The sequence below is a fragment of the Anthonomus grandis genome, chromosome 5, assembly GCF_022605725.1.
Source record: "Anthonomus grandis grandis chromosome 5, icAntGran1.3, whole genome shotgun sequence".
Classification (NCBI taxonomy): domain Eukaryota; kingdom Metazoa; phylum Arthropoda; class Insecta; order Coleoptera; family Curculionidae; genus Anthonomus; species Anthonomus grandis.
Window position 1 is genome coordinate 17,803,684 of NC_065550.1, and position 13,130 is coordinate 17,816,813.

Consider the following 13,130-nt stretch of genomic DNA (forward strand, 5'->3'; position numbering starts at 1 on the left):
ATCACAAATTTTCGAACTAAGCGAGCTTAAACCCATAATCCAGATTAAGTATATACGGTGCATACGGGCGTAACACATATTTCTCTTTTTTGATTGATATTGACATCTTCAAATACAAATCGATAACCTGATAAATCAGTGATTTACGTAATGACCGATGAATAAGCTATTAAACTATATGACTTGCTGTATAAGTTTGTTCATTCTTCATATGTATTTATAAAGATGTAAGATTATTGATCTTATAATAAATAAATAAATATAGACTCAATGATGTGAACTTTCGATTTAAGGAATGCAAATTGTACTAACTGAAAGGAAAAAATTATCTTTTTTTTAATAATAAATATTTACACCTAACAAGGTAGAACATTATTTTTCTAGTGTAATGTTGATATTATTTTTAAAGTACTATATGAACATAATATAAGTTTTCATATAAGCTTTCAAAAGTTATAAAAATTACCGATCAATATCAAGCATTGCCGTGAAGTAAATCATGCTGTTTCAACGTTCTTACTATTTTCATCATAGGAAATCAAACACCAGAAAATTCATATAAAAAGTATTTGTACTAAAATATTTGTATCTAAAATGTTTCTAGACAATTTAGTTTTAGGATAAACATAATCATAAGAAAGTATAATTATTTGATAGGTATAATTTGTTTCTAGATATAAATGGAATTCAGCTCAACACCCCGTTTAAGTTAAACGAGGTACAAAATCTTCAAGAATATTTTAAAGCCTTTGGATCATCCGAACAAAGTCCATTAATAAAGAAAACCACACAAAAAAAACCCAGTGCAATTAAGCCAACTCCTACAATTAAGGTTGAGATTTACAAACATGATGAACCGCGTCCTAAATCACCGAAAGATCCGCCAACAGAAGCACCCTCTAGCGAACTGCCAAATTTAAGTGAGACATTAGATTCCGAGGTTCCTGTCGTAAATATTTCAGATGTGCCACAGGTTGTTACAAGAGACACTCCAGATGAGAGTAAAACCAAGTCCAATGATAAAGGATTTTTAAAAGGTTCGAGATCGGTACATACACCCTCACCCTTAGTTACTACTAAAAGAAAACCCACTCCTAAAAGTAGTTCGCACGTGAGAAATTTGACTTTTCCGTCCCCGGTACGAAAAACTCCGAGGACTGAGAGCCTCCAGTCACCTTCAAAACTAAATAAACAGAAAGCCGCTAAAGATTTATTTAACGAAGATCCAAAGCAAACAGTAGTGGATAAACCAACAACTAAGACATCACCTAAAAAATCTGGTTCGCCGTCTAAAGCAAAACAAAAAGCGGTACAACTTGACGTCAAAAAAGTTGTCAAAAAACCGCCTGTAGCTAAAAAAGCTATCGCAACCACCAACACAACAGAAGTTTCTAACTCCTGGGATGCCTCTCTAAGGAAAAATTTGCCTAAAGAGGAGGAGCATAAAACTCCAGCAAGAAGAACTTCATCCAGGAGGCGTACCAGAAAGTCATCTGAGGTGGACACATCGGATCCGGACGGAAAAAAGTTGGAGGAGGCCCTAAAAACGCCCGGAAAAGCTAAAACAGCGAATCCAAAGAAGCCTAAAGTTGAAAAGGTAAATGTCTCTAAAATTTTCTCTCCCAAAATTAAGTATTAAGTGCGAAATTTTTTAGCATATTAATTTAAAATAATAGATAGTAAACCATACCTTACACCTCTTTTTGTGTACAATCCTGCATTCCTTTAGAAATATATTTATTTGTTGGGTTTAAAATCCCCTGAGAAAAAAAAATAAGAACTTCTAATGTGTTACTAATTTCAAGCTATAATAATTTTTTTGGAATTTTAACAATTTTTTGAATAGCTGTATGTATATTTACCAAATCTTTTCAATTAGTTAAACTATCTATATTATATCTAAGTTTAATGAATGTTTAAGCTTTTAATGATTTTAAAATTTTGAGGCTCTGAAATTGCTACATATTAAATTAATGTATATAACTCTATTAGCTTAAGTTAATTAAAACGACTTTGCTAGCAAATAAAATAAAATGATTAAATAAAGTATTCTAAACGAATAAAATAATGTAAGCATACACCCAGAGTAAAGGTTGCTTAGCATATTTTGTAAAAAGTGTATTTGGTGATTTATTATTGGATGATTCAATAAGAGCTACCAGAAGTTAAAAGAAGTAAACAAACGCATGATTTTCAATTTAACATTCAGAACAAATTTCTTTCAAATGCTATCCGGAACTGACCGAATGAACTACCTTTGAGGTAGTTCTCCATCAGTCGAATTTTCAAGCAATCTTTTGAGCATATTAGCCTCAATTATTACGCGTGGTATGTTCGATTCCATTAATCGATTGTGGTTTCTCGACTGTGACCTGTGATTTCACTTATCCCACAAAAAGTAGTGTAATGACGTCAAATGGGCTATTGACGAGGGTATCCGTACCGAGATAATTTCCTCATCAAAATGTTCCTCCAATAACTCGATGCTGTTGCTGGTTGTGTGTCATCTTGTTGAAACCATAAGTCAGTCTTACCAATTGAGGGTTACACGCTCTCCGGCATTTTTCAAGAAATATGGTCCGTAGGAGAGACCTACAGTTTTAGAACGGCGACGAATTGAGTGATTGCGATCTTACTGCACACTTTCAGTTACAGGAGCAATATTTTTAGTTGAACGGTCTCTATGATTCCTAGTTGGTAGAACAATAACCAAAAGTTCAAAACTAGGCCGAACTTTAGCGATTATTTTGCAAAAGATTGTGCATTTAGTAGGACGATTATGAACGCTGTAAATTTGTCGAAGTGCACGAAAAACATTTTTCACTGATTTTGGAAATAAAATTCCACAATTTGTAAGCGTCAAAAGATATTGAATAAAAATATTTTGTCAGCTTGACATAACTCCTGCAATAAAGAGTATCTAGTATTGGATCACCCGTTTGAAAAACAGTTAAATTATAAATAGATTTTTATTTCGATGTTCACTGTTTTTCATATACCGCCTACATCTACGATGTTCCAACGAAAACTCCGTTTATTCGATGTTTTGGTTGGACGGAATTTTTTTTTTCATATGTGGAATCTACTACTCTTCTTCATATGGGGTCCAATAATGTAGGTTATGAAAGTTAATAATTCCTTTTCAAGAAAACTTGGATTCATCAGTTAGTAAAAGTATATAAACATATTGAGCATTAGAAAGAACTGCCAATATACTAATTTGTTTAAAACATTTAAAAGCATAGTACATAAACATTTTTTAAGTAAATTTTCCCCTTTGAAAAGATTTTTAATTCTTCTTTTATAAATTTCATTATTTTTTTTTTAACTATATATACACAGAGGGCGTAAACGCCCTAGGTGTTATCTGTGTTTGAAGATTAATGGTAATTTGTTTGAACATTATCATAATATAAATTAGTTTTTTTGAGTTTCAAGTAAGTAGCTCTTAACTAATTTGTTTACATGATTAGTTAACATGACGTGACCTACCTACGTATATGAATAAAGAAAGAAATAAGAAAATTTCTTATCAAACAACTTTCCGTTTGTAGAGGTTTGCAACTATCTGAAATCGGTTTAGTTATTTATTATTTATTACAGAAAATAGTTTTATTAAAATCCTTTGGAGGTTTTGGGAATTATAGCCGTATATGTTTTTGAACATCTAACAATTTAATATTTTTTTTTCAAAAAACTTTCGTTTGTGGAGCTTTGCAACCATCTGAAATCGGTTTAGATCTTTATTATCTAAACCATTTGGAATTTAACAAAACCCCATTTTTTCCAATTTAAATATTGCAAAATCATATTGTCCTACACAACATTCTATTTGTAATAAAATATGCTATTCAATACAGGGTATATTTTTTTCTCACCGTAAAAAATTTATTTGATAGTTTCTCCGAAATGAAATATCGTACGGGAAATCTCGGCAACGAAACCGGCAAATTCCGTGTTTTTAGGCATATCTTCGCAACTACTCGGAATTTTAAAACTTTCTGAACGGCATATTGTTAGGCTTGAAAATGCGCAACTTTTCTCTAATGTAACCATCTTCGTATCTCTTTTGTCTTCTAAGATCCCCATGATAGACAACCTTATCTTGGACACACTGGTATACACATTTTTAGAAAAATCTATGTAATAAAAAATTCAAGAACTTTTTCCTGCATCTTGGGTTTAAAACAATTTATTTTCTTTAATTATCATTCAATAGAAGTACCATATAACAGGTAGAAAGACAAAATATATCTACTTCTTAAGATAAAGCTTCCAAAGTTTTTACCTTATTTTAGGTTAACTGTAGGGATGGTTTTTGTACTATGAAATATACATGTTTATATTATTATATTTATTTTAAAATATGAAACATTAAAAAAGGTAATAAATGCAACAAAAAAAGAGGCATACTTAATGTCGTATTATAACTTGGATTTAAGCTACAATTATTATTTACTTCTGTTAAGTTTTTATTTAAAATATGTTTTGTCCTGCACTGTATAATTTGTACCTGCTTATTCAAATATTCTTGAGATATTATCTAAAACTTTCATATTAGGTTAAAGCTGACAAAAAGATCATCGAAAAACCAGAAGTGTTATCTAAACCAGACAACAAAACAGTTTTATCCCCTTCAAAGTTGTATAATACGACAAGCAAAAGAAAAATGGAGTTCGATGGTGTTACACCACATAACCCTAAAATAGTAACCCAACAACCTACAATGAATGCCAGGAAAAATATTTCTAGTCTTTTGGAAACACCTCTGAAGGAAGATCCTCCAACAAATGGTAAATGCTATTAATACTGAGAAGTTTTTTAATAGATTCCGGAGAGAAAAGTTTTTTGTTTACTTATTTTTCTTTGTTTACAGAAATCAGGGAACCAGAACCAACTGACTCGCCGTTTACTCCCATGTTAAAAGCAAATCTTCAAGACTTGGTTGTAGGAGATAGTTTCACTATAGCAACCCCGAACTTTCCAGTAACTCCCGGATTGGCTTTAATGGAAGGCAATGCTAATAATGCATATTATATCGCAGCTGATACAGGGCATAATAAAGCTGCTGAGGAAATTATCCGATCGGAAGAAAGAAAGTCCAGTACTCGTAAAACTGATGATGACGATTTAGAAATCGGTAGAAGCCCCAAAGTTTATAGCCGTCCAGAAATGTTGCATGCCTTTAACAAAAGCCGTGTGGGTAAAAAAGATTTGGATCTAATAGAGAAGGAGGTGGCCGATTTATCCGATATCGAAGAGGGCAGTGAGAAAAGTTTCAGTTTAAGTGATGGTGAGAGTAATAAAACGGTCCTTCGAAAACAGCCTGCGTTAAAAGAAGTTAAGAGAAGCCAGAGACTTTCGGGGAAAAGTATGAGTGTTTTGAAAGCTTACATCTTGGATGATGTGGATAATAGTGTAAAGGTAAGTTTATTTATTTTTAAATACTGTATGAATAACTCTAATTTATAAAAAATTTTGAGCGAATAAAATAATAACCATTATAATAAAAAATACTTTATAGTTGAAGCTAAGCTTCTTATCTTAACTTAAAGAGTGATTGACAAATTATTTCAATGAGTACTGTGCATAGTTTAACAAGTAAATTAATAATGACACAATGAATAGACAAACCTACTAATACATCCAGTGCGACTCTTTATTGTCCTCCCCCCTCTTATCTTTTGAATGCGCTTATATAAAAATTTGAAATTTGGTGCACATCATTAGGAACCAATACTGTTTAAAGATAATTTTTTGTCAAAAAACAAAAAAGACAAAAAAAAAATAGAAAATCTACAAATAACACCATATAGCGCAACACCAATAAGCGCCAAATTAATAAAATCAATACAGACCTGTATTTTAAAGCCTTTAGTATATTATGTAATTAATTTAATTTTTAGTACTTCAAAAATTTCTGTAGAATGGAAAACTGCTATTGTTATTCCAGTCTTCAAAAGTGGCGACCCATATCAAATGACAAACTCAATCTCACTTCTAAATAACTTTTCCAAATTATGGGAAAAATGTGTTAAAGCCCGCCTCATGGATTTTTTTGAATCACAAAATCTCATTTATAGTAAACAGTTTGGGTTCAGGCAAAACAGAAGCACTGAAGATGCTGTGTTTTATTGGTTCTGGGATACACTATCTAAAATGCAGCAAAATAAAAAATGCATCACAATCTATATGGATTTTGCTAAAGCATTCGACACGGTCTCTCATTCCTTGCTATTAAGGAAACTGGACCATATTGGGGTAAGAGGTCGTGTGTTAGGTTTTTATAAATCATATTTGGAAAATCGTATCCAAAAAGTGCGATGTAATAATACATTAAGTAGCGGAACGGTCATTAACACTGGGAAAGCATTGGGAAAATGTATTTTTAGTTTTATGATAAGTAGCAATAATATAACCTAAACGTTATAAAAACTAAATTTATATCATTTTCATTAACGGCTGCCGATCAACCCGAACAATCTGATATTAAAATTCATGCCACAACCTGTAATTTATTAAATACTTCTTGTACCTGTCCAAACACGGCGAAAAAATTTCGAATACTATATTACAAATTTTACCAGTTTCGAAACATTCTAACTGGAAAACAATCAAAATAGTTTCCCTCGTAGAGTCTATTTTAAGATACTGCTTACCAATTTGGGGTGGTCTTCGCGAAACTGCATTACAGATTTTAAAGGTGTGTCAAAACAAAACCTTAAAGATAATTCTATATAAAAATATCCAGTATCCTACAATTAATCTTTATTCTGAATTTAATGTTTTAAACCTAAGAGGATTATTTGTTAAGTACAAGTCTTTATTTCTACAAAAAGCTAAAACATATTTTCACTGAGCTTGATCATCATTATAGCACCCGTTCTAAAAGAAATAATGAAATACAATCATATTTTTTTAACAAATCTCATTTGCAAAGAAATATATTTTTTTGCTTCCGAAAATTCTGAAGATCTTACCGCAAACAAGTCATAACCAAAAAAATTTAAATATTGAACTAACACAGTTTATTACACGAAATTATAATAGTTTTAAAAAGTTATTGATAAAGTAATTTAAAGTATTTGCTAATTATTTTTGATTATCAGTTTACGTAGTTGCCATTTGTCATAAAATATAATCCCCTGAAAGTCGATTATTTTGTTTTGCAATTTTGTTTGAATTTTTAATTTCCTCCTAGTTACTGCTTGTGCGTCCTCCGCTCCTCTGCTCCTTATAGTAGAATAACATATTTATTTACTTACAAAGGAAACAAAGACTTTTTTTTCTTTGTATCAATGTAGGAAATGTAAAATTTTGAACACAGGCCTAATTTTTGGTCTAGTAAAATTTTTGGTTTCATTCTAATGGATTCATTGTTTAATTCAGATAATATGAAAAATAAGAATCACATTAATTTTTGTTAAAATATCTTTAGTTAGTACTATGAATTATATTATAACTTTTAAGTTGTATCTATAAATTGGATCGTATATTTGTGAAAATTTCCGTAATATATTGTATTGTATTGTAACACATTACGAACAAATTACACCTGAACAGGTGCAGTAAAGAAAATAAAAATGCAAAAAATCAGATTTTGAAAGGCTGCCATTTTGCTATGGGTAGAGTAATGACTTTATATTCTAGAACCATAAAGCATTCAGTGGGAGCTTTGAAAGGATGTATCGCATGACCTTCCTTTATATTTAATTTTATTTTTCAAAAAGGCGTCCCACTGCCATTTTGAAGTTTTGCAAAATGAGCAAAAAGTATTATTTATGTTGCTAATGACGTGTTCAATTAAAAGTCGCACTATATATCCGAAGTAATATTTAGTAATTCCTTTTAAATTTAAGAAAATGAGGTATTTTTAATTGATTTGGGATTCTATTATACAAAGTGTTTTCAAAGTTGAGTCATTTATTTTAGCTCCTCGTAGATCGCGACAAAAGAAGTTAATGTGCTAAAAATCACCTATATAATAATAATAATAAACGTAATAATAATTATTAGGCTCGGCGAAGGGCAGCCATGGCTGTTTGCTTAACCGAGCATACAAAAATCAAATATTACATAATTACAATATTGCATAAAATATCGGCAAACATCTAACTAAATACATTAAATTCTAAATAATAACAGTCAAATGTATAATTCAGCATTAATTAAAAACTACTATGTTACAATATTAATTTTAAGGGAAAAACAGGTGAAAAAATACTTATAAAGATACCTACTACTTATACGCGAGAAAAATAATAATGCTTCTTAAACAGTTTAGAAGTTTTATTCTTATTTATATTTACCCAGCAAGAAGCCCTTTAGTCGAGTTTTAAAACCCGATGAACTGAGATTTTCAAATTTGTTACATATTAAAGTGTTATAGCACTTGGAAGCCAAAAACGAGAAACTGTGCTGAAACATGGCTGTTCGATGCTTTGGCACATTTAAGAGATTATTATGGCGTGTAATCCGATCATGTGTAGACCACACTGAAGTTTAAGGCCTCCCTTACCCAGGTTTTTGCCACAGCCTTTACAGTTTCTATTAACCATTTCCCACGATTGATGATATTAAAGTACTTTTGGCAACCTAGCAACTTGGAATGTCTGAGAGACGTCTGCCCAGGTGAGTTCAAAGTTCAAATGCGCCGTGTTTACTTTCGGGGACAAGAGAGTTGGCCAGATGCAAAACGGATTTAGAAAGCAAAAACTCACCACACGATGCAACAGCCTAGTCTTCGCCGAAGTAGATAGTTAAGATGAAAAACATAGCAGTTCAAACAGCCGAAAATCAAATTTGAACACGAGCCCCAGCCGCCAATTATGTATTAGGTTAGGTTCGACGTTGCCGAATCAATATTTATGCCGAATAAAAGTTTCATAATAAAATATTTACTTTATTGAAAATTATTTTTTAAAAATCGTTATTTGGTAAATGGTTTTTTTACCATACTATTTTTACAAAAATTCAAAGTTTTCCCCATTTTTTCGATTGACACACAATCTTTATCGGCGAATCCCCGACTCTTTACAAGGTTTGAAAATAACATCTTGTTGTCCACGAATTAAATCACAAGAACTTTCAATGCGCTCTTGAAGTTCTTTTGGAGTATTTACTGTTTCAGCATGAGGTGTATCAAGTGTTTCAAATAGCCCCACAGAAAAAAATCGCAAGCGTTAAATCTGAAGAGTGAGCAGGCCTAGAAATGGGTCCATTGAGTCCTATCTATCCATTTGGAAAGTCATTATTTAAAAGTTCATGACCTTCTTGTCAAAAATGTAGTGCAGCACCATCACGAGACACAATATGTGGTTCCTAACATATTGTGTTGAAGAAAATCCAAATAAATTTCACCGGTCAGTCCAGGTGAAAAAGTAGGGTCCCGTAAGCATGCGATTTACCACGCAAGCCCAAACATTTAATGAAAATCTATATTGAAAATTAGATTTTTTTGCGGCATGCGGATTTTCTCTAGCCGAAACATGATTGTTGTGTTAATTTTGCACTCCATCTCTTGTAAATATGGCCTCGCCTGTACACAAAATTAATGTCATACAATCTTCAGTTCTGCCGAACTGTTGTAAAAGCCACTGGTAAAATACAATTCTTCTAGGATGCTCTTCAGGTTGTAACGCTTGTACCCGCTGATGATGATAAGGATAAATCTGTTCCTGTTTTAGTGTTTTCCAGACTTTTCTATCAGAAACTTTAACTTAAACTGCTATGGCTCTAGTAGTGATTGTTGGGTCGTCTTTGACCATTTCTAAAATTTTATCCTCAATTTGTAACATTTCAGGTTGAATGATTGATTTGATGATTTCTTCCAGCGTGGTCTCCTTGTCGTTCTTTTAAATACTCCGTCTCACGAAGTCTAAACTAACTAAATTTACAAACATATGTGGTGTCGAATGATTTCTTAAAGGAATCCTTTCCACTAGTTCATTGTTTTTTTTCATTGTTAATCATTTTTATATCCACCATTGGCGTTCATGCGGGCTTTGACTGAATATTTTTTTAAAAGAAAATTCCTACGGTCTGTAGAATTACTTCAGTCAGCCTTTTCGAAAAAAAAATGGACCAATTAGAAAGTTTTCAATAATTTCAATAATTTCAATTCAAGTATTAAGCGAAAACTGGTATTAATGACGGCTTTCCGTCACGGCTTATGGGTTCTCATCATTCCATATGTAATTCTTATAACAATTCATGATTGCGTCCTTAGAGAAATTAGCCTCATCGGTGAAGAGTACTTTTCTCAAAAACAGTGCAACCTTGCCTTATGCGTTCTTGCATCCAACGACACAATGCCACTCTTTTCTGAAAATCGTTCGATAAAAGTGCCTGCACACGCTGAATATAATAGGGGTGATATATCAACGATTCCTTTTAAGGATATTCCAAACTGTAAAATGGCTGATGTGTAACGTCTGAGCAATCTTTTTAGTGCTTAGTAGTAAGGCTTTCGTCGATTTCATTGAGCACCTGTTTTTCCAATTGAGGAGTAACTGTTTGGGATGTCTATTTTCAGGGGTAAGTTTTTTAAAGCTGCTGGTTTCTCTCAGTTAATTATGCAAACGAGTAAACATAGAGTGATGGGGAATAACGTGATTGGGATAACGCTCAGCCTAAATATGCATGGCTTCTCGTGCGTTGCCGCGAGCTAGTCCATAATCAAGTGCATATCGCATATTTTATTGTTTGTGTAAATATATATCTCTATGATTGTAATGTTTATGAAAACAGTCACTTAAACAGTTCACTAATGTCAATGTCAACTGATGAAAACATAATAATAATAATAATAATAATAATAATAATAATAATAATAATAATAATAATAATAATAATAATAATAATAATAATAATAATAATAATAATAATAATAATAATAATAATAATAATAATAATAATAATAATAATAATAATAATAATAATAATAATAATAATAATAATAATAATAATAATAATAATAATAATAATAATAACAATATGCGATATATGGTAAAAAGCCGTGAAGTATGATGAAAGTACTTTAATGTTTTAGATGGAAAACATTCCAATTTTAATGCATATCAAATAGGCATATAGTTTAATGTTTGACCGAAAAAACTTAAAAAAAAATGCTAAAAATAGAGTTATAAAAGTAATCCTTGATAAAATAATCAGATTTAGGCGTTAGGGCTATCCACAATAATATAATTATAATTATAAGAAAAACCAGTAGCGTACCCTTTTCTTAAAGAAATATATTCAGTTCAGAGCCCGCATGAACGCCAATGACGAATATAAAAATTTAAATTGTGTATAAATGTAACTGCGTACCAATTAAAAAAATATATATCTAACTTTTTGCTTGATTTCTTAGTCAAATCACGACCACGGCCCTGAATTGTGTCGCAATATTAAAAAAACACACTGTATATAAGTTTGAGGTTAGTAAATGTCCATTTGATATTTGTAAGGTTTCAGAATTAAACTTATTAGGCGAACTAAAATCTTCGGAAAGCTTGACCTTGGCGTCATTAATATTTTCCGGAATAAATGTCAAAAAATTTGCGTATCGTCCGCTAAGAAGTATATAATATAAAGAAAAGTGGATCGAGTACAGATCCTTGAGGAATTCCATTACAAACTGCTTGTCCATGTAATCTTGCGCATTGAATGCGAGCTGACAAGTAAGTTTTTACTAAACAACACAGCTGATTACCAAAGGCATCAAAACTTAAGATAGCCAATAATAATTGAGGAATTAACTTGTCGTATGCTTTCAAATAGTCGAGCAGTATTAAGGCCGCAGATCACCTTTATTAGACGCTTGAAGGTACGTGAAAAATACGAGAGCTTTTCAATAAAGACTCAGACTCAGGCTATGAAAATTTTATTACAAAGAATTATACATCAATGCTTCTGTCACGTTCAAAGTAGTCACCATTCAAGGCGATACATTTATTCCAGCGCCGCTGCCACTCCAAAAACGCGTCCTCGAAGCTCTTCTTAGTCATGCGCTTAAAAATCGCCTCTAAAGCTTTAACAGCAGCATCTCCGGAGGAAAAACGCCTTCCTTTCAGGTCCTTTTTTGCAGTGGTATAAAGAAAAAAGTCGTTCGGTGCTAAATCGGTAGCGATTAGACAGCCAGCTGTGTTTATCGTTTCTTCACGAAGCGCAGTAACAGGCGCTCCCGGACCGCCTTCCAGTTCACAGCTCTCTCTACCTTTTCGAAAGGCAGCGTGCCACTGTAAACATGTGGATTTTTTCATGCAAGCTTCACCGTACACATTCTTTAACTCACGATATGTTTCGAGTGGTTTTTTGTTCGATTTCACCAAAAATTTAATTGCGTAACGTTGTCCTCGATATCCAGACATTGTAAATATTAGAGGCGACTTTCATACACGTCTTCTTCGCATGATGAGATCGCTACCAAATTTGTACTATAAATAGGTATTAGTATATTGTTTCATGCCATGACCACGAGATCGCGCCACCTGTATTACACATGTAGGTTTTGTAGTCACCAGACGAGAGATCCTATACTCTTAAACACCAAAATAATACACTTGTTAACGGGTAACAATACTTTATTGTACCAATCGTACAAGAAAACAGCTACATAGCTTAGACACGTGGAAGTCAACGACTTTTACAACCAGTCTCTATCACGACTCAGGTGCAACCTAATTCGCCATAATGGATCGAATCCATCCTGACAATTGACAGCCTCCACTCCACTCTCGGAGTGAGTGAGAGGGCGATACAAGTCCCCACACACAGCTGCTCGTGGCGAGAGTCTATTATTCAGACTGTATGAAGCAAGATATTATGATGGTCAGTGAATATATACAGCTTATGAAGTAGTAGTTGATGAGATACAATCAAAAGCCTTGCTAAGATCACAGAACAGACCTGAAAGATAGAGACGGCCCTCATAACCATTCATGATGCTACCCAAGAGCTCTAGCACAGCATTCATGCTTCTGTCTAAATTCAAGTCTGACAAGAGATTATTTGTTTCAAAGAAGTGCACAATTAGTGGTAGGGCTCTTACTCTTGAAATAATATAAGAAATTTTATATTTTTTATGGTATGTGACTTAATATCTCTATCTATTTGATCCCAAAAGTTTT

General features: G+C 32.4%; 1 protein-coding gene across 2 annotated transcripts in view; it reads left to right on the forward strand.

Moving 5' to 3' along the window:
- The window catches only part of LOC126736291 (nucleolar protein dao-5-like), a 58,287-nt gene that overhangs the window by 32,859 nt on the left and 12,298 nt on the right, over positions 1–13,130 (forward strand). For both annotated transcript variants that reach the window (XM_050440576.1, XM_050440577.1), the window contains exons 9-11: positions 675–1,597; positions 4,562–4,793; positions 4,877–5,424. In XM_050440576.1, the coding sequence (XP_050296533.1) occupies positions 675–1,597; positions 4,562–4,793; positions 4,877–5,424 (1,703 nt within the window). The remainder of the gene's footprint in view (positions 1–674; positions 1,598–4,561; positions 4,794–4,876; positions 5,425–13,130) is intronic.